Consider the following 24,633-nt stretch of genomic DNA (forward strand, 5'->3'; position numbering starts at 1 on the left):
TGTTTCGGCCCGTCAGAATTCAGATGCCTTTAGTTTATGTTAGTAGACAATTTGACTCATCATATCAGATCATAACTTTTCTTCTTTTGTCCCCCCTTTTATTATTGCTGGGGGGGGGGGGGGGGGTTACAACAGAGAAGAGCTGACCATATTGGACACAACAACAGCACGGATGATCGCTGTGCAGTGGTTATTGTTTTATTTTTTATTTTATTTTTATATTTTTTTTGGGGGGGGGGTAATTCTTGGTGGACACAAGTGGTAATCTGCAAAATTTAATTCATAACAAAAGTTCCCACTCTTCACAGATTGCAATCAGGATGTTGATTTTTTTGTAAGTGGAGGGATGGTCTTATCCTGTATATATATATTACTAGATGATTACCCGCTTCGCCGGGAAGAAGTAGAGCCGAATACCAGGCTGCGCCTGGGACCCGGCTTTGCCGGGTGTACGCCGGCTTTGCCGGCGCACGAAGGAAAGGAGATAAACGCGCAAAACACTGGAAACCTTCTAAAAATAGTAACGTGCAGTGACCTTCTAAAAATAGTAACGTAGTAACGGGAATATGGATTGACGCCACACGGAGGAAGGGAGATAATCGCGGCTGAAAACACTGGAGAAGATAAGGAAGAGTTACTGGTAGTGGATCCCGACAACAACAACAACAACAAGAAGGGCAAAGCCCATACGACTCACATGCTTTACACATTTTTCCTACCAAAATACATGTGACCTTGACCCAAGGTCAAGGTCATCCAAGGTCATGCAACACAAAGCTGTTAATTCAAGACATAGGAAGTACAATGGTGCTTATTGGCTCTTTCTACCATGAGATATGGTCACTTTTAGTGGTTCACTACCTTATTTTGGTCACATTTCATAAGGGTCAAAGTGACCTTGACCTTGATCATATGTGACCAAATGTGTCTCATGATGAAAGCATAACATGTGCCCCACATAATTTTTAAGTTTGAAACAGTTATCTTCCATAGTTCAGGGTCAAGGTCACTTCAAAATATGTATACAATCCAACTTTGAAGAGCTCCTGTGACCTTGACCTTGAAGCAAGGTAAACCAAACTGGTATCAAAAGATGGGGCTTACTTTGCCCTATATATCATATATAGGTGAGGTATTCAATCTCAAAAACTTCAGAGAAAATGGGAAAAATTTGAAAAATAGCTGTTTTTTAGGCAACATTTATGGCCCCTGCGACCTTGACCTTGAAGCAAGGTCAAGATGCTATGTATGTTTTTTGGGGCCTTGTCATCATACACCATCTTGCCAAATTTGGTACTGATAGACTGAATAGTGTCCAAGAAATATCCAACGTTAAAGTTTTCCGGACGGACGGACGGACGGACGGACGGACGTCCGGACGTCCGGACGGACGGACGGACGACTCGGGTGAGTACATAGACTCACTTTTGCTACGCATGTGAGTCAAAAATCGGTTCACGCACAGACACACAATCTTCCCCATTCATTACAATTTACAGACACCACGCAGACAAACCCCCCCCCCCCACACACACACACACACACACTCTTTTTTACTATTTTAGGTGCCAAACTGATTTTAAAAAAAATCCGCGAAAGGGCACTAGCCAGAGGCCATTATCCTAACGAGTGTTGCCAGAGAGATAAATGTATTGGACACGAATTTCTTCTTGTTTTGGTTACTTTTAGACTGATTTCTAGTTGATCCCTAACAATCTGTTGGGCACAAAGAATTTGATTGGTGGATATGTTTGCGCGCAGTGTGTCTGTATGTGTTAGTGAACTGTGTGTAAAGGTGTGTTACACTTACAGAGCAAGTGTGTTTGACAGTGTGTAGTGTGCATGTGTGTAGCGTGTGGGTGTGTGGGTGTGTGTGTCACTATGTGTTAGTGTGTAAAGGTGTGTTACACTTACCGTAGTGCATGTGTGTTTGACAGTGTGTAGTGTGCATGTGTGTAGTGTGTGTGTGTCACTATGTGTTAGTGTGTAAAGGTGTGTTACACTTACAGTGTATGTATGTTTGACAGTGTGTAGTGTGTGTGTGTGTGTTTGTGTGTGTGTGTATGTGTGCGTGTGTGTGTGTGTGTGTATGTGTGTACACTGAGAGAGAGAGAGACTCAGAGAGAGACTTGTCACCGTCCGGCGCGCGTACACCATGCGCACTCTCGGAGAGAGAGAGAGAGAGTGAGAGAGAGAGAGACTGAGAGAGAGACAGAGACAGACAAAGAGAGAGAGAGAGAGAGAGAGAGAGAGAGAGAGGGGGAGAGAAAGAGAGAGAGAGAGATCGACAGAGAGAGACAGAGAGAGAGGAGAGAGAGGGGAGAGAGAGAGAGAGAGAGAGAGAGAGAGAGAGAATGTTCATCATTCCTCCAAGGCCTTCCTAACGGCGAGTTTCAGATGTCGTCGCCTGTGGATTATTTTTCACTGAATTGTTTCTAGCTGAGAGAAAAATATATATCTATTACTGGTCAGTGAGTCAGTTTGACCTCCTATGTTTGGCTAATCTGGTTAAAACCGGTTTCTCTTCCTTTCTTTAGGCATAACGAAAACTCAGCAGTGTCCTTTTTTTCACTACAAATTCACAGGAAACAGATTTAAGGACGTTTCTGTCAAAATAGAACAGCCTGCTTATTTGCCTCCAGAACTCGATGGTGTTTTATGTCAATAAAATTAAATGGTGTGTGTTTGTGTGGGTTTTTTTATACAGAAATTATTTTTGGTTTCGCTCCCAGGCATGGACAGTTCACAAACTTGCGATCCAAGGGGGAAAACTCGGTAGTTGAAACGGTTATTTTATTTTTAGATCAACGACAAATGTATCTTCCCGCTTGAATTGCAGAAATCTGTGACATACACGGCGTCGGATTAGGAAGCAGAAGAAATGTGTCGATCGTGATATACATATATATATGAAGATCAAAGGATTCAACGTTGGATTATTTCATCGTCATTAGTTTATTGTGATACTGATAGGCTATTACATGTACTATATTTCTCATTGTTTTCTAAGCCGTTACCGTTTCGCCGCCAAAGCGTCGGGGGACATTCCTCAGGAACTCGTAGTTATATTTAGCTGCCCCACTGACCTGAGGCAGCTTGTCATACATAATTTGAATGGAAATGGTCACAGCCTTACCTCGGTTCTTCCATTCCAGGCACTTCGAAGCGATTCCTACATTTTCCACGTGGAGTAAGCGTAACTGTCGTCTGCTTCTTTCACAGACTGTGGCCGCAAACTAGATTGATCCGGACGCTTCTGGTTGCTGTGTCAATCTCCCTTGAACTCAGGGATTTCCCGGGTGCGCATACGTCTGTTTACAGGCACTTGGTATAAACAGTTTTTGTGTCTTCCTAGCTGATCGTCTGCGTTCGAATGCATGGTTTCCACAAAATGACGGCGTGACTCAAGTCTGTTCAGATCCGATCTGCGATCGCTCGCCTGACTATACTTCGATCAGCCTCCTGAAACCTACTGCGAAGAAGACGATGAAAATAAACAGGAGATGATGTGATGCGCCAGTGGCACTGCCAGGCAATGTGTGTCTGTGTCCTAGCGGGCCAGCCGGTTTGATCGCACTGCGGCAGCCTCGTTCAAACCACATGATAACGTCATGGAAAGGGGAGTAATCATTGGACCACTGTTCGAGAAGAGGGAGAAGCACTTCATTATGCAAACACAGGTGCGAGGCTTTATCCCTACAGGTGAATCTAGGCAATCATTGGACTCGAGAAATATATATTTTTCTTCTTGGTCTTTCAAGCTAAAGACGGCTTATAACACTGTCAGCCGGTTTAGACCACGAGCGGGGCCAACGGGCCTATTGCCGCGGCGGTGGGCCGCCGCGAATCGCCGACTGAGGCTCAGTGTTATGATTAGACTGACAGAAGGATTAGCAAGTCGGCGGCACACAATTAAAGTGCACACATGATACGCATGCTCCATGCGTGCTTTTGTACATTGGACATGTATACAAGACTGACTGGTTTCAATCATAGGCACATGAATTCGTATTTTCAACGGGTGTGGGTGGAGTGGTTCTCTCTCTCTCTCTCTCTCTCTCTCTCTCTCTCTCTCTCTCTCTCTCTCTCTCTCTCTCAGTCTCTCTCTTTCCTGTCACTGAGTCTCTCTCTGAATCACATATGTGTGTCAGTGTTTGTATGTGTTGTGTTAGTGTGTGTGTTGTGTCAGGGTGTTGAGTGTGTGTGTCAGTGTCTGTGTGCGAGTCAGTGTGTGTGTGTGTGTGTGTGTGTGTGTGTGTGTGTGTGTGTGTGTGAATGAAATAATCTTGTCATGGACACTTGTGGCATTCTGTGAATTCATCAATGATATAAATTTTAAGAAGACAAAAATCATCACTCTGCACCCTGTTAAAGATGTCCAAATAAAGGGACGGTCTCATCTCACTTTCTTTCTTTCTTTATTTGGTGTTTAACGTCGTTTTCAACCACGAAGGTTATATCGCGACGGGTAAAGGGGGGAGGGGGGGGGAATGGGATAGAGCCACTTGTTAATTGTTTCTTGTTCACAAAAGCACTAATCAAAAAAGTGCTCCAGGGGCTTGCAACGTAGTACAATATATACTGTTCAAAAAAAGAAACCCATAGCTTGTAATATTTGGATAATTTAGTTATATGGCTACAAGGATATCCACCAAACTGCAGAAAATGTTTATCTGGTCGTTGACCTTTCGTCCATTGCCACAAGTGAGCTCTGCACGTGACGCATGCGTTATCAGTGGCTACAATGTCAAAATTGCTCATTTGGCATGACCACTCGTCATGCTTCAGTGTAATCTCGTGAAACTCGGGGAATAAAAATTATATTGAGCTCTCACCATGTCTTCAAAAACCCATAAAAGCGGATTGTTCGCCACAAAGAAATCAGACGACAATTCCGGCAGCGACGAAAGATGGCCCGATTGAGCAGAGAAGACCGCCAAATTGCATTGGGTCGTTTACAAGCAGGCCAAAGTCAAAGTGCAATCGCCAGGCACTTCCACGTGTCCCAGAGCACCATCAGTAGACTGTGGGTCAGGTTTCAAGCCACTGGCTCCGTTGCTGACTTGCCACGAGCGGGAAGACCAAGGGCGACAACTGCTGCTCACGACCGCTTCATACGGCTCCGCCACCTCCGGAATCGTTTCCTGTCGGCCTCATCTTCTGTCCAGGCTCTCCCCGGGCCACACCGATTATCGGACCAGACCGTGCGGAACCGCCTGCATGAAGCTGGTTTGAGAGCTCGCAGACCTCACCAGAGACTGTAGAGTACACAGAGACGCTTCATTCGGCGCTGAAAATTGAAACAGGAAGCCCTGTGGCGCCACCACGCGGAAACATGTAAAAACCTACTTTCCCTTTCCACAGCAGTAGCGATATCGTGCAGCACAACCATGGCCGCACCAAAAAGAAAACACAGCGGGGCATGGTCTTTGGCCATCAATTGCTCAAACTCACATGCCAAAGGCTTCAGGATGTTCAAATTTCCTGAGGAAGAGAGCAAGTGAAGATTGTTTTTTTGTTTTTTCTCTCTCGTTAAATGTCGGAAAATCAGTGAAAAGTGTAGCGTCGAACTGCGTGTATTCTACCAGAACAGCGAAAACACACACTGAACACAAGCTCAACAATGTGATTGCGCAGTTGTTTAATTAACATCAGGCTTAATTTTGTTTTGAAGGACAACTGAACAATTGATTCTATTCTTCGTCCAAGCGCAAAAGTCGAAAACTTCTCAAACTGACTCGAATACTTGTGACGATGCTGTTCAAAGTGTCATCCAGTCGGTCCGTACCTCGTTAATTCATCTCAATTCATGTGTGTGTGTGTGTGTGAGTGTGTGTGTGCGTGCGTGCGTGTGTGTGTGTGTGTGTGTGTGTGTGTGTGTGTGTGTGTGTGTGTGTAACTGACTCAGAGAGAGAGAGAGAGAGAGAGAGAGAGAGAGAGAGACAATGACAATGACAAATCTTTATTTTTCGAGGGTGACAAGAATAAGCATAGATATGCTTTTTTGCATCTGGCCCTCGCCCTAAAGAGGGACTAAACTATTTTACTATAACTATGACTAGGAAAAAAAAACGAGAGAGAGAGAGAGAGAGAGAGAGAGAGAGAGAGAGAGAGAGAGAGAGAGAGAGAGCTTTCAGTGAACAAGAAAGAAGCAACCGATAAGAAATAAGACAATCATCGATCGATCAAGATTCTTTAATTAAAGTCAGCTATGTCACAATAATGTTGTTTAAGTTGCTGTATTTTACAGTTTTCCTTACATGATAATTTCTTAGCACCGTGCAATTGACTACCCATTTCACTTTAGAGGTGCTGGGACGACGCCAATTCAAGTTGACTAAATACCTTAGTTACCGATTTGACCGGGAACTATTTCGTTAACGATTTATTCCTGACAGACCATGTATACAGTATGTATTTGTATTTGACTAAAACACACAAAAATAACGACGGTTAGTTCGTGAAAAGACACTGACTTGAATCATGTTTACATAACTACAGCGATGCAGCGGGTATTGCCGCCTAAGTAAATTTGATTTAATTTTAATCTACACCATTTTCTGCGGTGTTTTTATGGTCATTTAAAAAGGATGTTCACAAACAAACATATTTTTTCGTTCAGTTACTTTTTGCAGCACTGTCAGCCGGACAGAACAGACACTATGTTAATATAAACGTGATATAAACACAGCCGATAGCAGCCGCTATACGCGAACTTCCTTGTGCGGCAGGGAGTGGCTCTTTTCCCGCGCTGGGCTGGCCGGTCTCACTTTCGCACCGCAGCGCAAAGAAGGATGAAGCGTCTCTGTATACTCTATAGTCTCTGACCTCACAGAGGAGCTGTCCTCACCCGCCGCCATCGCCAGAACCGAGTGCAGTGGGGCAACCAGCACCTTCGCTGGACCGTCCGGAATCACTGGAGACACGTGTGGTTCAGCGACGAGTCCTACTTCCTGCTCCAGCGACATGATGGTCGGAGGAGGGTCTACCGGAGAGTAAACGAACGTTACGCGCCCAACTGTGTGGATGAGGCACCCGTTCATGGTGGTGGAGGCGTCATGGTGTGGGGGGCGATCAATACCGCTGGAAGGTGCACCCTGGTGCACGTCCAAGGGCGCAGAACTGCCCAGCGATACGTGGAGGAAATTCTGCGCCCACACGCCCTTCCTCTTCTGGCTGACCAGGATGCCATATTCCAGCAGGACAACGCTCGCCCGCACACAGCACGACTCACCACCCAGTTCCTCACCGACCACCATGTCCAGGTGCTTCCCTGGCCATCCATGTCGCCAGACATGAACCCGATAGAACACCTCTGGGATGAATTGGACAGACGTGTGCGCAGGCGAGAAGAAGCGCCGGCAAATCACCGCGATCTATTGCAGGCACTTCAGGAGGAGTGGGACACCATCCCACAGCAAGATATCCGGCATCTGATCCAGTCCATGCCCAGAAGGTGCCGGGCAGTTGTTGCTGCTCAAGGCAGTCACACCCCCTACTGACTTGACAGCCTCGGCACCCAATCGTATTGATTGACTGATTGATTTGAAGATGCAAATGAACTGTGTGTGCATTCAACTGTGTCCATACCAAATTTCAAACAAATAATCTAAATATTGGATTTTCTGTTAATTTTTTCGAAAAATAAAACAAATTTGGCAAGTAGCAACTATGCGTTTCTTTTTTTGAACAGTATATTACCTTACTGGGAGAATGCAAGTTTCCAGTACAAAGGACTTAACATTTCTTACATACTGCTTGACTAAAATCTTTACAAACATTGACTATATTCTATACAAGAAACACTTAACAAGGGTAAGAGGAGAAACAGAATCCGTTAGTCGCCTCTTACGACATGCTGGGGAGCATCGGGTATATTCTTCCCCCTAACCGGCCGCGGGGGGTTCATCTCACTTTCAGAAAACCGTAGCCATTATCATCTCACTTTAAAACCTAGCCATATCTCTGATGGTAAGCCGAACTATTTTCACTGGAAGGAGTGTGCTTTTAACAAAGCACCGGAACGTATCTATAATTATACAGTATTTCCGTATCACAAAAAGTGCGAAGAATATGCCGGCCCAAAGAACATACTGTAGCTTGTTGGGAGCGCAAACTCCACGCCGGGGGAAGTGGTACGCCAGAAAAACCGCGGTGTGGTACGGCAGCATTCTGCAGTCCGGTAGTCAACCAGGTTTCGAGCTCGAAAGGCATGTATCTTCCAAACAAATAATTATCAGTGCACTGATACTTACTGTTGGCGGCCGTACAGCGCTAGCACAGCGACGCGCACCTGAAAAATACTTCTGCCGGCGACACAAACACACTTGCATATTGGGACATGCTGTTTATACAGGGCCGTAGCACAGCTCCTAAAAGTGGTCCGGCCATAAAAAAAATAAAAAGGTACGGTCCCTGGCCATTATGTTCTCCTCAACTATTAGTGACAATTTCTCGCTTAACGCTGTCATTGTGCGATCTAAGTCACGACCCCTCCTTCCTCCTAACACAGCGCTGAAGCTTATGAAGACGATTTTTTTTTTTTAACAAAAAACTGGTCCGGCCATGGCCGGAGTGGCCGGTAGGGCTGCTACGGCCCTGTGTTATTGATGTATTTCTGTTATAATAAATCACACTACCTGATCAAATGACCTTTGTTGCTTCAAGTCTCTTGTAATCATTAATCTCCATTATTTTTGAAAAAAGTCCCAAATTCGAACAATATTGACAAAATGAATACGATGCTGTCACAAATCGAAAACAGATGCCTCGAAAATCAAACCAATAACATGTTAATCTTCATGCAATCATGAATCCGCTGAGCCCAAAAAAACTTCGCGGGCTTCGATAATTACGACGCAGTAATTATTTGTTTGGAAGTTACACGCCTTTCGAGCTCGAAACCTGGTTGACCTGTCACAGCCAAGCACTCTTAGTGTGTTATGTCGGATCACAACTATGGACACATGGCGGCTTTGAGCCAAATAGACAATTTGTACACCCCGGTAAAATACGAGGTGTTTAAGTTTCGCTCTGTCTGTCTGTTTGTCTGTCTGTCTGTCCGAGTGTCTTTTTATTAGACTTGTTTGAAATAACTCTGTCGGGTTTGTATAGGCTGTGAAAGAGTGAACACCCTTGCTTTTAATGAGACAAATAATCGACACGTGCTCCTTGTTCACGTGCTTCAAACACACCCCTCGCTAGTGATTGGCCCGTGTCTCACTAAACGCGACTGAAGGACTGATATTTCACTCTTTCACAACTCATACAAACCCGACAGAGTTATTTCCGAACATTCGGTGTGTTGGCATGCAGAAATGTTTTATTTAACCTTCGCCGGTGGTCGTGTGTCCGTGTGGCCCCAGAAGGGTGTTTAATTGCAAATATCTCTTAAACTAGTTGGAATTTTTTAATGAGCTTTTAAGAATGCCTCAGGCACCTAAAAAGCTCTTATGTCCTAAAATTTCAGCGAGAAATAATTTTTTTTTTTTAAAGGTCATAATTTAGACTACAAACATCGTGGGGCAGTGCTGACCCATGTTTCTCAAAGAAGGAAATGAGAAGCATGGGTCCGCACGGCCCCGCGATGACTTCCGTGTGTGGTCGATAACCCGGACGGGCGAAGGTTAAACTGATTCACGCGTATGAATTGTCGGTACAGAAAGCAGCCGTGCGTTGCTCAGAATCACAATAGCCCGCTCAGAGAAAAGTCGCTCTGGATTGGTGTTTTGATTTGATTTGGATTGAAGCAAATCGCTTCACGAAGGCGACGAAGAAAGCACGACTTGCTGCGAGATATGAAAAAAATTGTACTTCTTAAACTAGTAGACGATTCGGTCAGTGAAATCGTCAGAGAGAACGTCGTTATGATGGGAAATTAGCTGGGGTAGTCCCTGAACCTTGAAAAGCGGTGGATCCCTCGGGTTACGTCGAAAACCACGCCGAGAATATCGGCAACACGCTATGTGCATCGCAGTGTAAACACAGCCGCCATCTTGGATTACGCAGCGCGCGGTGGGCGAGCATATATATGTTACAGTAAATTCATCAAACCAGTAAATTTGTAAATTTACTGAAATTTTCAGTAAATTTGTAAATTTCCTGGGTGTCAAACTCAGTAAATTTGTAAATTTCCTGAATTTTTCAGTAAATTGGTAAATTTACGGAGTGCTTCGCGAGCGCTTTCCTGCACTGCCCTAAGAAACGGCTTTCTGTCATTCGCACTGCGGGCTACCCGTGGCGAACCGCTCTGGGCAACTCGTCTCAGTGGTCTTGCCTTTTCTTCTTCTCCGTCTTCTGCGTCCCTGTCGCCATGCTAAACTGTCGATGTGGTTGATGAGGCTAAGCCTTCTGCAGTTCACCACAGGGACTCTTCAGGACCTCGTATAGTTTCTCCTTCAGGTCCTGTTCCTCCCAGAATTCGTGGCTTGGGTCCGTAGTTTTGCAAATGTACAAGTCAAAAACGTTCGTCGAAAAAATGTCTGTTTCTATTTTTTTTTTTTTTTTTTTTTTTTTTTTTAGGTGCTGAAGACTTTCTGCACCAAAACCACTTGACTTGTTGTTGTGACGGTTTTTAAATTGTGTGTGCAGTAAGTTTTTATTTTCAATAAAAAATTTGTTTTTATCAAAAATCCTTTGTTTTAACACCGAGCAACATATTTGTGTTGAATTGTGATCATAACGCTCATGAAATAAATATCAACAGGTAAAACTGAATACTATTTATGCTCGCCTATCTTCTTCATCTGGTTGAAAAATATATATGCTTTTTTTTTCTTTCTTTTTTCTTTTTTTCTTTTTTTTTTCAGTTCAAACGTCCACCTTGTCCTGCAATCACGACTCACTACACCACTTCAGTCATGACGCAACTCAGTTATGACACAACTCAGATATGACGACATAAAACACTCACAGCCAGTAAAATGTTCTGCACGAATCTGTTTCCTTTTGCTATTTGAAGTACCCTTTCTGGTTCGTATTTTACAACAATTTGAAACCGATGAACGAATCACGGTGTAGTGTGCGAGAGTGTGGCGCATGGCGTGTTTCTTCCTCCGGTTTACCGTTACACACTGAAGTGAGACAGTCGCAATGGATTGTGGTAAACAACTCGAGCGTTCTACATGTAGGTTACTCTTGAACTTGAACTTGAACTTGCGATGTTTAAGGCCTTAGGCCTGTTCATCGATCCTTGCGCACCTCAAACAGTGAACAACAAAAACAGGATCTGTAAGACATTGAAGTGTACATCTCTCTCTCTCTCTCTCTCTCTCTCTCTCTCTCTCTCTCTCTCTCTCTCTCTCTCTCTCTCTCTCTCTCTCTCTCTCTCTCTCTCTCTCTAAACAATCGTTTACAATTATTCTCTGTATATGTTCCAAGGACAGGTTGGAAGATTAGGCTAAGCCTAAAACCTTTATCCTTATGTAATAAAGTTCTGAGTTCTGAGTTCTCTCTCTCTCTCTCTCTCTCTCTCTCTCTCTCTCTCTCTCTCTCACACACACACACACACACACAAACACACACACACACACACACACACGCGCGCACACACACTCACGCACTTTTTTCTGACTTTCTTGAACTTTGATGAAATAATTGATGATAGTTTGACCTTTGTACTATTTATAGCTAAGCACACTCACCAAAAATAAGCTGTTTTCAATCAATCTTCACAGCTGCAACCGATCTTTCCGGCAACCGTGACTCAGTTACCGCCCCCTCTCAGCCGTGACCATGCGTAAACAGTGTTTACGCTCTATTTACTGGACAGTACCTAAAATGAGTCGTCTAAATTATCTCTAAGTTGCATACTGCGCACAACTTGATTAAACGAACAAGTTGTTTGTGTGGGTGCTGGAGAGAGATGGTCAGTGGGGTGGGAGAGAGAGTGTTTGTGGGTGTGTTGTTTGTACTGCGTGTGTGCGCGCGTGTGTGTGTGTGTGTGTGTGTGTGTGTGTATGTGCGCGCGAACGCGTTTCAGTGTGAGTATGTGTCTTTGAGTTTGTGTGTGTATGTGAGTGTGTGTGAGTGTGTGTGTGTACGTGTGTGTGTACGTGAGTGCGGGCGAGTGCGCGCGCGCGCGTGTGTGTGTGTGTGCGTGTGTGTGTGTGCGCGCGTGTGTGTGTGTGTTTCACGGTATGTGTGTGTGTGCGTGTCACGGTTTGTGTGTGTACGTACGTGTGCCATAGTGTGTGTGTGTGTGTATGTGTGTGTGTGCGCGTGCGCGTGCATTGTGGTATGCATTATTCAATAACCCGCTCTGGACGAAATGCCTGCGCTGATCTTTTACGGAAAGATTAGTCTCACAGGTGTCAAATTAAATTAAAGGCACATTCCTTCTGATAACAACAATCCAACGTGTCTCACCGTCTCAGATCTGGTCAGTGTTATGAGACCATCCGACCGCTTGGACGACATATCAAAATTCAACACTCTGACTGCTGACACTCGGACTCTGACTGCTTGTTGTGGTGAGTTTGAATTTGTTATGAATTATGAATTATTTTCAAGACACCAGTGACTTTAATGTTACAAAATTAAATTCACCAAATAAACTCCCTCTGTGCACAGAGACCACACAGACTGTGGATTTTTGGTGTGCGTTTAAGAGGATTGATAACTTGGTCTTTAATATCCCATGCAGAGGGCGGGGATGTTGCTCAGTCGGTAGCGCGCTGGATTTGTATCCAGTTAGTTGGCCGCTTTTCTTTCTTTCTTTATTTGGTGTTTAACGTCGTTTTCAACCACGAAGGTTATATCGCGACGAGGGAAAGGGGGGAGATGGGATAGGGGAAAGGGGGGGGAGACTTGTTAAGTGTGTCTTGTTCACAAAAGCACCAATCAAACAATTGCTCCAGGGGCGTGCAACGTAGTACAATATATGACCTTACTGGGAGAATGCAAGTTTCCAGTACAAAGGACTAAACATTTCTTACATACTGCTTGACTAAAATCTTTACAAACATTGACTATATTCTATACAAGAACCACTCAACAAGGGTAAAAGGAGAAACAGAATCCGTTAGTCGCCTCTTACGACATGCGGGGGGCAGAGAAATAAGGATGTGGAAAAGAAGACTTTTGGTAAGTGAAATAAAGGTGATGGATCCAGTCAGGTAGAAATAAGACAACAAAAAAAGAATTGGAAAACTGCAGGGAATAGTAGGGAGAGTTTTCTTGGAAGGAAATATAGGTGAAAGGACTGGTAAGGCAGAAATAAGACAAAAGAAGAGAAGTAAAGGGGTGGGGTAGCTCTGTGGAAACACTCCCGCCGCGTGAAGGCGACCCCATGGGAGCAGTTGGCCGCTGTCAGCGTGAGTTCGTCCCCACGTTCGGCGAGAGATTTATTTCTCAGAGTCAACTTTGTGTGCAGACTCTCCTCGGTGTCCGAACACCCCCGTGTGTACACGCAAGCACAAGACCAAGTACGCACGAAAAAGATCCTGTAATCCATGTCAGAGTTCGGTGGGTTATAGAAACACGAAAATACCCAGCATGCTTCCTCCGAAAGCGGCGTATGGCTGCCTAAATGGCGGGGTAAAAACGGTCATACACGTAAAAGCCGTGGGGGTTTCAGCCCATGAACGAACAAACAAACAAAAATCCCATGCCTGGCCTGACTCTGAGACGGCGAGCCCAACTGTATTGACGGGAAGGAGTGTTCCATTAAATGAACAGTTCTGTCCGAGTGTAGAAATGCTCTTATATTGTTGGCTAGGTTAAAGGGACACACGCCGTTTCTCTCAAGTGGCATTTTAATATATTAATGCATAAAACAAATCCCAACCGACTAGAGCAAGCATTCAGGGTGCTGCATTTTGGTATCTGTGCAAGTAGAGGGGTGGTCTGTTCCCATGAATTATAACCTAGCTTTAACTCAGATGGTGAGCCGAATAGTTTTCACAAGAAGGGATGTGCCTTTTTACATTTTTTTCCCGTGACATGGGAAGTAACTCTGTCAAGTTCATACCTTTAAAAAAATCGTAGCAAGGCAACAACAGTTGTTTGAACTATTAACGCTCCAACCTTGCAGGAAGCCGGTAAAAACGGAAACAGATATGCGTCGTAGGTACAGCGGGCGTTTTGGGCGATAATTATTGGGCTCTCTGGGAGGTATTGGAATAGATTGATGACGGCTGTCGACATTGATTCCTTGTGTACTGCGCACAAGTAAAAACCAACGTGTTTGTGTTTGTAAAAAACAAAACAACAATGCTGTCCTACTGTTCGATAGTTTAGCACCGCGGTGGTGCATGCAATATTGATCGAGTCACACCACAGGTATATGATCTGCAAGTTCCAATCCTCCTGCATTGGCTCTGTCGACAGAGTGACGTTAAATAAACAATTTTATCATCATCGACGCCCGTTTTAACCGCTTGCTACCCTTTATGTGATACACCGACCCGCATAGAGCGTCGTCGTCCCGAACTTAATCTTCAAAATCTCCAAAATCGTTTGGAATGCTGGGTAGGGGAAAGATCCTTTCATGCAATGACGTCAGCTCCTTTCGGCGATTGGTCAATCCATTTCGGATCCGGACTATACAACATAATGTCTGTCCCATTGAAATCGCACGTAATGTTCGTTGACTACTTCTGATTATAATGTACTTCTGGTCACAATGAATAATACGCCGACTCTGCAGTTTGACATTAAGGAGGATGAGCAACAAGGACAGGCTTCAAAATCCATTGATGTATCTTGATAACCATCACGTGTACACTCTGTCAGGAATTTGTAGTGTTTGGCAGGTAAACAAAAATGTTCAACCCGATTTCTTCTTGTTGTTCTTGTTCTTTTTCTTGTTTTTCTTGTTAATCTTCTTCTTATTATTATTATTCTTTGTTCTTCTTCTTTTCCTTCTTCTTCCTCTTCGTTCGTGGGCTAAAACTCCCTCGTACTCTTCTGTTACTTGCAAGAATGGGTTTTTACGAGTATGGCTGTTTTTACTCCGCCATTCAGGCAGCCATACGCCCATTTCCGGGGATGCATGTTTGGTATTTTCATTTTTCTACTGTAACCCCCCGAACTCTGACATGGATTACAGGATCTTTTTCCGTGCGGCCGGGATTCGAACAATTAACCTTCCGCATGGGAGGCCGGCGTCCTATCCACAAAAGGTCATTTCGACCGTCGAACAACCCGATTGAGAATTCAAAAAGAGTCAGGTTTAACCATATTAAATTCCGTCTCACTTCTGTACGTAGTCAACTACTTAATTGCACGCATTACCTTCAATTAATTAACATTCATGGTAATTCGATCCACCTTTAAGTTATGTCAATTGGTTTAAACATAAGTTTATTTTAACAAAAGTTACAATCATGACATGTAGACAAAATACACAGGACCAGCAACAAGCTAGAAGCTTATAGGCTATAATATAGTGGTGTTCCTGCATGGACAGTACAACGTAAGGCGGTAACGGCTGAACAATTCGTCTAAATAAACCAAATCTATTAATAACATAATAAACGTTGAATAATCATTATAAAGAAAGACAGTAAAAGGAAGGAAGGAGGGGAAGAAGAGGAATAAAAAGAAGAGGGATGGGTAAGAGATGAACAGAAATTAAATTTGTTGTCCGGCTTGTGGAGCATAAGTTATGTCAATTCATGAGTTTAAGTATGCGTACGCACGAGTGCATTATTACTACCGGCCTACTATTCCGGTCCCATCTACGAGTATCTATCTAGGAAAGTCAGTCTCAGTCTTCATGAAATGAAAGTCGCTTTTTAGTTTCCATGCTTTCTCAGCCTCAGAGCATCGGCCAGGGGTGAGGTACACGAAGCGAAACTGGGTGCCACCCATTTGGGTGGTACGCAGCCGCGGGGTCGGATTGGTTGAAGTTGAGATTTGTAGTGATTTAAACCAATCAGTCCCCGCAGCTTGTTCCCATCCAGTTGGGCCCCCCCGCGGGTTAGGGGGAAGAATTTACCCAATGCTCCCCAGCATGTCGTAAGAGGCGACTAACGGATTCTGTTTCTCCTTTTACCCTTGTTAAGTGTTTCTTGTATAGAATATAGTCAATTTTTGTAAAGATTTTAGTCAAGCAGTATGTAAGAAATGTTAAGTCCTTTGTACTGGAAACTTGCATTCTCCCAGTAAGGTATTACATTGTACTACGTTGCAAGCCCCTGGAGCAAATTTTTGATTAGTGCTTTTGTGAACAAGAAACAATTGACAAGTGGCTCTATCCCATCTCCCCCTTTTCCTCGTCGCGATATAGCCTTCGTGGTTGAAAACGACGTTAAACACCTAGTAAAGAAAGACCCAGTTGGGTTGTACCCAGTTTTGCTTCGTGCCCCTCAGCCCCAGGAGACTTAATCCACATAACTCTCACTTACTCTTGTTGCACATGTCGTATGCATTTAGAGCGCTTACTTCCCTTTGGTTCTCAGATCTCTACTGTTGACTGAGGGGATTAGCACGGCATGATTAGGTACACACAAAAAATAGTCTGTTTACGGTAACCCGACCGACCCTATTTTTTTCGCGCGACCCTAGACTTTTGTTTGGCATTTGGGAAAAAAAAATAAATAACGTAAAAATATGGTTTTTTGGAAGAAAAAAAAAATCCCGACCTACCGACCCTATTTTTTGGGCCTATGTTACCGTAAACAGACCTCTTTTTTTGGGGGGGGCCTTAGTATGCGTGCGCATGCTCATACACTGACACAGGAACGAAAGTACACTCATATTTTTATTGGTTCCACCAAGTACACCGTACCAAGGGATATAATCCTCTTCTATTTAGCGGATTAGCATTTGGGAATTAGGTCATGTTATCGAATAACCATTGCAGTCCCTAATAGGCAAAGAACCTGTGGGACAGGATTAAAAAACCAAAGGGAAGTAAGCCCTCTAAATGCATACGACATGTGTAATGGAGTAAGCGAGAGTTATACGGAACCAATCTCCTGGCACCTGAGAGAATAACAAGCATTGAAATGAACAAGCGACTTTCATCCTGCCTCATTTGTTTAAGATTCTGTGGGACAGGAACCATCATCATGTATAATCAGATCCAACGGTCGTAGAAAAAGCTGTGAACTAAATTGTTACGTGCGACAGTCAACGTTTGCAATGAAGTGCTTCGTGCGTTTTTGTTTCTTGACCATTACTCTTGATGTTGGTACCGTTGTGTTACTAAGACTCTGGACTTTCTTTTAAAACAAGGCCCACTGTCTATAACTGGATCAAAACACGTGATAGTCGTTAATCTTCTTCTTCTGCGTTCGTGGGCTGAAACTCCCACGTACACTCGTGTTTTTGCACGGGTGGATTTTTACGTGTATGACCGTTTTCAGGGCCGGACCCAGGGGGGGGTTCCAGGGGTTCCGGAACCTCACCCCTGGAAAAAGCATGTACCTTGCTTTGACTTTTACTAGTTTTAGCACCAAAACAATGCTGCTCTTAACCCTCAAAACAAGGCCCAGAATGCAGCAGATTGCACAGATTTTAACCGTTTTTCAACAATTTTCCGGGGGAGCATGCCCCCGGACCCCCCTAGTTTGCGCGCCTGCTTTGCAGGCGCGCGCTTGTGGCTTTGCCACTTCGCTGATTTGCCCCCCCCAAAAAGGAGGAACCCCCCCCCCCCCCTTACAACTCATTTGGTCCGGCCCTGGTTTTTACCCCGCCATTTAGGCAGCCATACGCCGCTTTCGGAGGATAGTCGTTAATTAATGAATCAATAAATAAATAAATCCAGTTAAGGTGCATAATGATAACCTGGCAGTGAGGAGGGTATCACCGCAACAGTTGGTCTACGTCCTTGTATACCCGTGTTAGTATGCTTGGTTTTGATTGTCTGATAGAGGAAAAAGATATCAGCAAAATATTAATCATGGCCGCCATTTGTATTTCAAATGTTCCAAAATACCTACTTCCTCTAGCAGATAATTAAAACCAAACATACGTACTTGGGTACATAAGGACGCAGACCAACTGTTGCGGTGATACCCTCCTCACTGCCAGGTTCCAATTACTCACAATCATTAAGTACTGACCTTAATCGGAAAGAAATCAAAGCCGAACATTCGTTGTTGTTGTTGTCGAAATGGATGAATGGTCTTATCCCATGTAAAATCCTGGTCAACTCTGAGATAGTGATCATGATCGAGTAGCACACGAGAAGGAGAATATAATTGGACAGCTTTTTATTTTATTTTTTATTGTTGGGTTTGTTTGTTTTTTTGCTTTGTATTTTGACTGGAGAGAGACTGTCAACGCACACTAATGTTTGTCGTTCACGGTGTGCGGCTGAGATCAATAGTTTTGCACCATGTACCACTTCAACTGTCAATGGTGGAACTGATCGAACCACGCCGTTTATTCGGCTATACCGAGAGCGCGCTGACGTCAGGTGTAAACAAAGCGTTGTCGCAAACTTCACGGCAAGTGTCCCCCATTCAAAACAAAACGTGTCTCTTTGAAACCACGTACAGTTTACATTTATGGTTGTGGGAATGAGTAAGTTTGTATCTAGGACATGTGTGATTTTTAACGAGATAAATACACGTGAACGAACATACGAACCGATTTGCTGTAGATTTGTCCTCGCCCAAGCATATTCGCCCACTGTCATCCCATCTTACACGCCTCTTTGTCGATGAATGGACTGACAAGCCAAACTATTATGTTCATTGATGTGTCCTGCGTTGATATGTGAAATATCACCATTCAAAACAATCTCTGTGTTGCAAAAATTCAAAAAGAAATGAAGCCGTCAAAACTGTGTGGTAGCGCACCGCCGCAACGTCTGGATCGGAATATAAAAAACGCTGGCGCTGGACCCGAGTACTCTTCAGACTGGCTCGCTCCCCCAGTATGAAAGTTTTTGTCTTGTGCACGTGGATTTAAAAAAAAATATATATATATTTATTAACACAATTAAAAAAATTATTAGAGTAAAATAAAACATTAAAACGTTCATAATAAACAATAGTAAACAAGAATTAAAAAAAAAAATAGACCGCCCATGCCGGGAATCGAACCCGGATCCCTTTGGCCACCAAGCCACCACCTTGAATCACTGACACAGTGTCCCTGTCGCTCTCTCTCGTGCTCTCTGTCTCTCTTTCAGTCTCACCGAGACCAAACCTGCACTGTAGTTTCTTTGCCGAGACCAAATTAATCCCCACCCGCTGGCTGGCTTGCAAATCGTCTCGCATGCGATACGCATGCTTTTCATGACGCACGCGTTCGGCTGTTCTATCAGCCCAATGGCTGGCTGTCGCTCCGATTGAATTCGTCCAACCGTCAAGAACTTTTGTGTTTTTTGGGGCATTTAGGTCCCAGGTAACATTATGAAGTTTTAATACGATCAATCGGACCTATTATCAAGTTAGTGTATCAACTTTTGAACGAACTGCGCCCAGTAGTTTCCCAGCAATAAGCTGTTAAGTCGAGACAGACAGACAGACAGACAGACAGATACACAGACACACAATTAAAGTCTGCTGGACCCTCCTACTGCGTACTCGGGGAAAATTGCCTCTGCACGTTGGAATCCACACAACATCAACACACCCAAGCCAACAAATGATCATTAGGCGGTACAGCGGCGTGCGCTCGGTATAGCCTTGAATACACGGGGTGAAACACATGCATGAGAGACGACGAAGGTAAAGGGAGAGAACTGATGAGGTCGAAACGTTTGCAGGGTGATCAATGTTTTCACTCATGTCACTGGCATTGTAGAGTTCATCATATAATTACAACTGGGGTTTTGTTGTGTCGCACACCTCGCACGCGCGCGTACGCACAGGCACGCGCACAACTACACACACACACACACACACACACACGCGCGCGCGCGCACGTGCATACACACACATATACACGCGCGCAAACAAACACACTCACACACACACACACACCCACATACATACACACACACACACACACACACACACAAATACACACACAAACACACATTCACGCGCGCGCGCGCACACACACACACAAACACACACACACACACACACATACACACACTCTCTCTCTCTCTCTCTCTCTCTCTCTCTCTCTCTCTCTCTCTCTCTCTCTCTCTCTGCCTCCCACGCGCACCATTTTTTTAAAGTCTCAAGACGAAAGGGTTAATTGAGTACATGACCTCCAAACACACCGTCACGTTACACCATGACAGCAAAGACGACACCGTTTTCGCTATAAAAAAAAATCTCACCATCGTGCACATAACATGTGTTTTTTACGTACATTAAAACGACATTGTTTAATTAGACTACTGGCGACCAGGAAAACAAGACACGACATGCATAACAAGCATTTCTTTGTATAAATACTCGAAAACGTGACATGCGTATTCCCCACGACAAAATCACAGCACGCTTACGCACAGTTAATCTCCAACAAAAAATATACAAGCAAAGGAATTGTTCATGTTGACATAGGCACAAAAGGGTATGTTTGGAAAAGGCCTCACTGGCTGTTACAAAATTATAAAAATTCTGAAAAAATTTTTAATCCGTTATCGTATAATTTCATGAAATGCTAAGAAATCTCGTTCCCCCCAAAAAACTTGACTAAATGTAAAAAGAAGGAGAGAAATGAACAGAAAAAGTACAGTGAGTCATTTCGGAAGTAGTGTTATCGCCAGTCGAGTACTTACAATGAACCCTAGCCTACATCCCATGGCAAATTCAGCTTCAATCATTAACTACATCTTCAAAGTCTCTTCCTCGTTTGATGTTAAAGGCACACCCCTTCCCGTGAAAACAGGTCAGCTCACCATGTCAGATCTGCCCAGGTTATTACACAGGATAAGAACATACATCCACTTGGACACATACCAAAAATAAAAACATTAAAAAAAACAATTAAAAAAAAACCACTCTGACTGTATGAACTAATTTCTAATGGCTTTTGCGAGATGAATTCCAGCCTTTCCTCCTTCAAAACCCAACTCAAAACATACCTGTTTCGTAAAGCCTTTGCTTAGCCTGAGTAGACTCTCCACAACTCTATTCTGTTTTGGAACTCTCTACCCTGTATGTGCTTTATGGTCTCTTTGTCAATGGTATCTTTGTGTGTGCGCGTGCGTGCGTGTGTGTGTGTGTGTGTGTGTGTGCGTGTGTGTGTGTGTGTGTGTGTACTTTTAACATTGTACGCTAAGTTTTGCTTAGTGCTTGGTTCTTGGTGTTATGTCTCAGTTAAATGTATGCTTTGTATGCTTGTTGATTTGTGCTAGTTTATTCTATAATGAATTTGTAAAGCGCCTGGAGCCAATTGATGGGACTCGCGCTATAGAAAATTTATTTATTATTTATTATTATTAATTCATTCAAAAAAATGTCCAACTCTGCACAGAGAGCACTAAGGCTGTTGATTGTTGGTATGTGTCAAAGTGGAGGGATGGTCTTATTCCTTTGAAAGTCCTGGCCAAATCTGTTATCATAATTATGGTGAGTCGAATTGTTTACAAAGAGAGGCCGGGAGGGTCTTCAACAGGACTACAGAGAACCAAGAATAATTAAATAATCGAGTTTACCTTTCGGGAGGTTCAGCTTTGAAACTCAAGAGCCTTCGTCGGCTTCGGCCCTATACATGCTAAGGTGCTCACTGGTTTCCATAAGTTTTGAGAAGAACTTACGGGCGTAATGACCTAGGAGATAAGACGCTGGGCTCCTATACCGGTGTATGATCCGGTCCGGTCCCCCCTCTGAAGTAGTCCCCCGGGGGACCAATTCGTGGCAAAAACTGCTCTATAATGGTCCCCCCTTAGACATCCAGCCTCGTTTTTCTTGTTACAATGTTAGTAATGTTACCAGCAATTTCAGAGAAAAGAAAGGAAAGAATCAGAGACTGCTTTCATTTCTTCTTATCAGTATTTATTTATTATTCATTTTATTTCATGTGATTTTTCTTTTGAACGGCATTATAAATCAGATCTATTTTATTTTCTGCAAAATATAGTCAAACAAAGAGATTGCTGTCTGTGCACTACATAATACCGGACGAAGATATAGATTGAAAATGGCTTGAATGCCTAAGAAAAACGAGGCTGGATGTCTAAGGGGGGACCATTATAGAGCAGTTTTTGCCACGAATTGGTCCCCCGGGGGACTACTTCAGAGGGGGGACCGGACCGGATCCTACACCGGGCAGGTTGAGTGTTCGAATCCCGGCCGCGCCTGGTGAGTTAAGGGTGGAGATTTTCAAGTTCCGATCTCCCAGGTCAACTTTTGTGCTGACCTGCTAGTGCCTTATCCCCCTTTGTGTGTTCGCGCAAGCACAATACCAAATGCACACGGAAAAGATCTTGTAATCCATGTCAGAGTTCGGTGGGTTATAGAAACACGAAAATAATAATCATGCATCCTCCCAAATCGGCGTATGGCTGTCTAAATGACGGGGTGAAAACAGTCATACACGTACAAACCCACTCGTGCAAAATACACGAGTGTACGCGGGAGTTTCAGCCCATGAACGCAGAAGAAGAAGAAGAAGAAGAAGAAGAAGAAGAAGAAGAAAAGAAAAAGAAGAAGAAGAAGAAGAAGAACAACAACAACAACAACAACAACAACAACAACAACAACAACAACAATAACAGGGGCGGATCAGTTCATTTTAGGGGGGGGGGGGGGTCCAAAAGTATATTGTGAAGATATGGGTGTGAAGGCGCGAAGCGCCGAGCCGACGGAGCGAAGCGCCGAGCCGACGGAGCGAAGCGCCGAGCCGACGGAGCGAAGCGCCGAGCTTGCTAGGGGGGTCCGGGGGCATCCTCCCCCGAAAAATTTTGAAAAAAAGGCTGCAAAATGGTGCAATCTGGTGCATTCTGAGGATGATCATTACCAGTTTCAGGCAGCAGATTTTGTCACTGATTAATACCCCAAAAATTGAAACTCAACCCAAAAAAACACACAACAATGTTTTATTTTTTGACTGGGGGAGGGGGGACGGGGTTTCCGGAAACCCCAGAACCCCACCCCCCCCCCCTCCCCCCCCCCCCCCTCTTCCGCCCCTGAACAAGAAAGAGACTGCAATGTTGGTTATGCTCACAGTTCGTCATCTTCGAGGCTTATTTCCATCGTAGTTTTTCTCCAATCGTACTTCCATGAACGACGTGAAAGGCACCCACTTTGAAAAGCTGTATGTTCTCACACAACACACCATTATATTTCCACTGAAAATAGTTGGTGGGTGATTTTCTTGTGTTATGTTTGGGCAACCACACACTGTGGCGATCGATTTTGATGAAAACAATAACTGTTTCACAGCTTGCCACGACTATATAACCAACTCAGCAATATAGAGTTTCATTCAAGCTGTATAATGTTCACACTATCATCCTCTGAGAATTGTTGATTGGTGTTTTTATTTTTTTTATTTTTTTTTTATTTTTTTGTGTGCAAACACAGTGACGATCGGTTTTGTTTGTATAAACAATAACTTTTTCACTGGCGACGACAACTGATAATCAACTCAGGAAGACAGACTGTCATCCATTGCAACGTTGATACAACTCAAGTTCAAACACCTGCTACCCGGTCTCAAACTACGACGAGACTAAAATGCTTCCCTAGTTGGCGAATGCACTGAAGCTGTGTACACATTCACAAACACTTTTAAATTCACTGAAAAAATAGAAATGGGATGACTTGAAAGACCGATCGAGTGCGCCGGCATACACTCGCACGCGGGCTCGCCCATGTGTGACGTAAGCGGTATGCACTCGACTACAGTCACTGTTCAAAGACACTGCGAGAGGGACACTTGAATGATAGTTCGAGCACTCATGAGACCACACACACACACGCGCGCGCGAGCGAGCGCGCTAAATCGCACGCACACACGCTGCATACACACGTGCCCGAGCACGCCAAGCGCAGACGGCAAAAACACACTGACAACTGACTGACTGACGCGCACACAGAGTGACGCACGCACACACACACACACGCACACACACACACACACACACACACACACACATACACACACACACACATACCCCCCCACCCACACACACACTCGCACTCACTGACCGGCACACACGGCCCGCACACGCACACGCCGGCACTGACACACGCACACACACACACTCGTCTCACACTACACACACACAAACACACACACACACACGCGTGCGCGCACACACACACACACATAAACACACACACACACACACACACACACACACACGTGACAGGGCCGGACTATCGGGGGGCTTATGTTGGTTGCGCAACCCCCCCCCCCCCCCCCCCCCCAGCCTAAACATGTACCTCACTTATTTAAAACATTTTTTATTATTGTTTATTTTATGCCGTTTCATGCAAGGAGCGACCATTTTGCTATCTCAGAATATGACCTACCCATCAGCTTCAGGGGGCTTCGCCCCCTGACCCCCACTGGCAACCCCCCCAGTCTTAGCCTAGTCCGGCCCTGCTGACACACACACATACACAATCACAAGTTCTGTGCACTATTCGTGTTAGGTACGGCCACCACTTCAGATGTTAAAATGTCATCAAAATACAGTGGATCATATGATTCTGCTGATAAAGACTTATTCAAATTAAAGCTTAGCATGGTATGAGTGTTTTTACGTGCGCGCATGGAAGGACTGAGGCACATGAATGAAGCTCTAGCGCGCGGCATCAGACCACA

At 44.3% G+C, this 24,633-nt stretch overlaps 1 protein-coding gene across 3 annotated transcripts in view; it reads right to left on the reverse strand.

Moving 5' to 3' along the window:
* The window catches only part of LOC138947508 (uncharacterized), a 37,414-nt gene extending 13,695 nt beyond the window's left edge, over positions 1-23,719 (reverse strand). The window contains exon 1 of one of the 3 annotated variants that reach the window (XM_070318993.1): positions 23,026-23,719. In XM_070318993.1, coding sequence (XP_070175094.1) covers positions 23,026-23,054 — 29 coding nt within the window. In that variant the 5' untranslated portion in view covers positions 23,055-23,719. Of the gene's footprint in view, positions 1-3,136; positions 3,783-10,276; positions 11,271-23,025 lie in introns of those variants that run through there. The other 2 variants (XM_070318992.1, XM_070318994.1) reach the window with 2 other exon arrangements.
* Positions 23,720-24,633: the final 914 nt, after the last annotated feature.

Source organism: Littorina saxatilis, linkage group LG14 (assembly GCF_037325665.1).
Source record: "Littorina saxatilis isolate snail1 linkage group LG14, US_GU_Lsax_2.0, whole genome shotgun sequence".
NCBI classification, from domain to species: Eukaryota; Metazoa; Mollusca; class Gastropoda; order Littorinimorpha; family Littorinidae; genus Littorina; species Littorina saxatilis.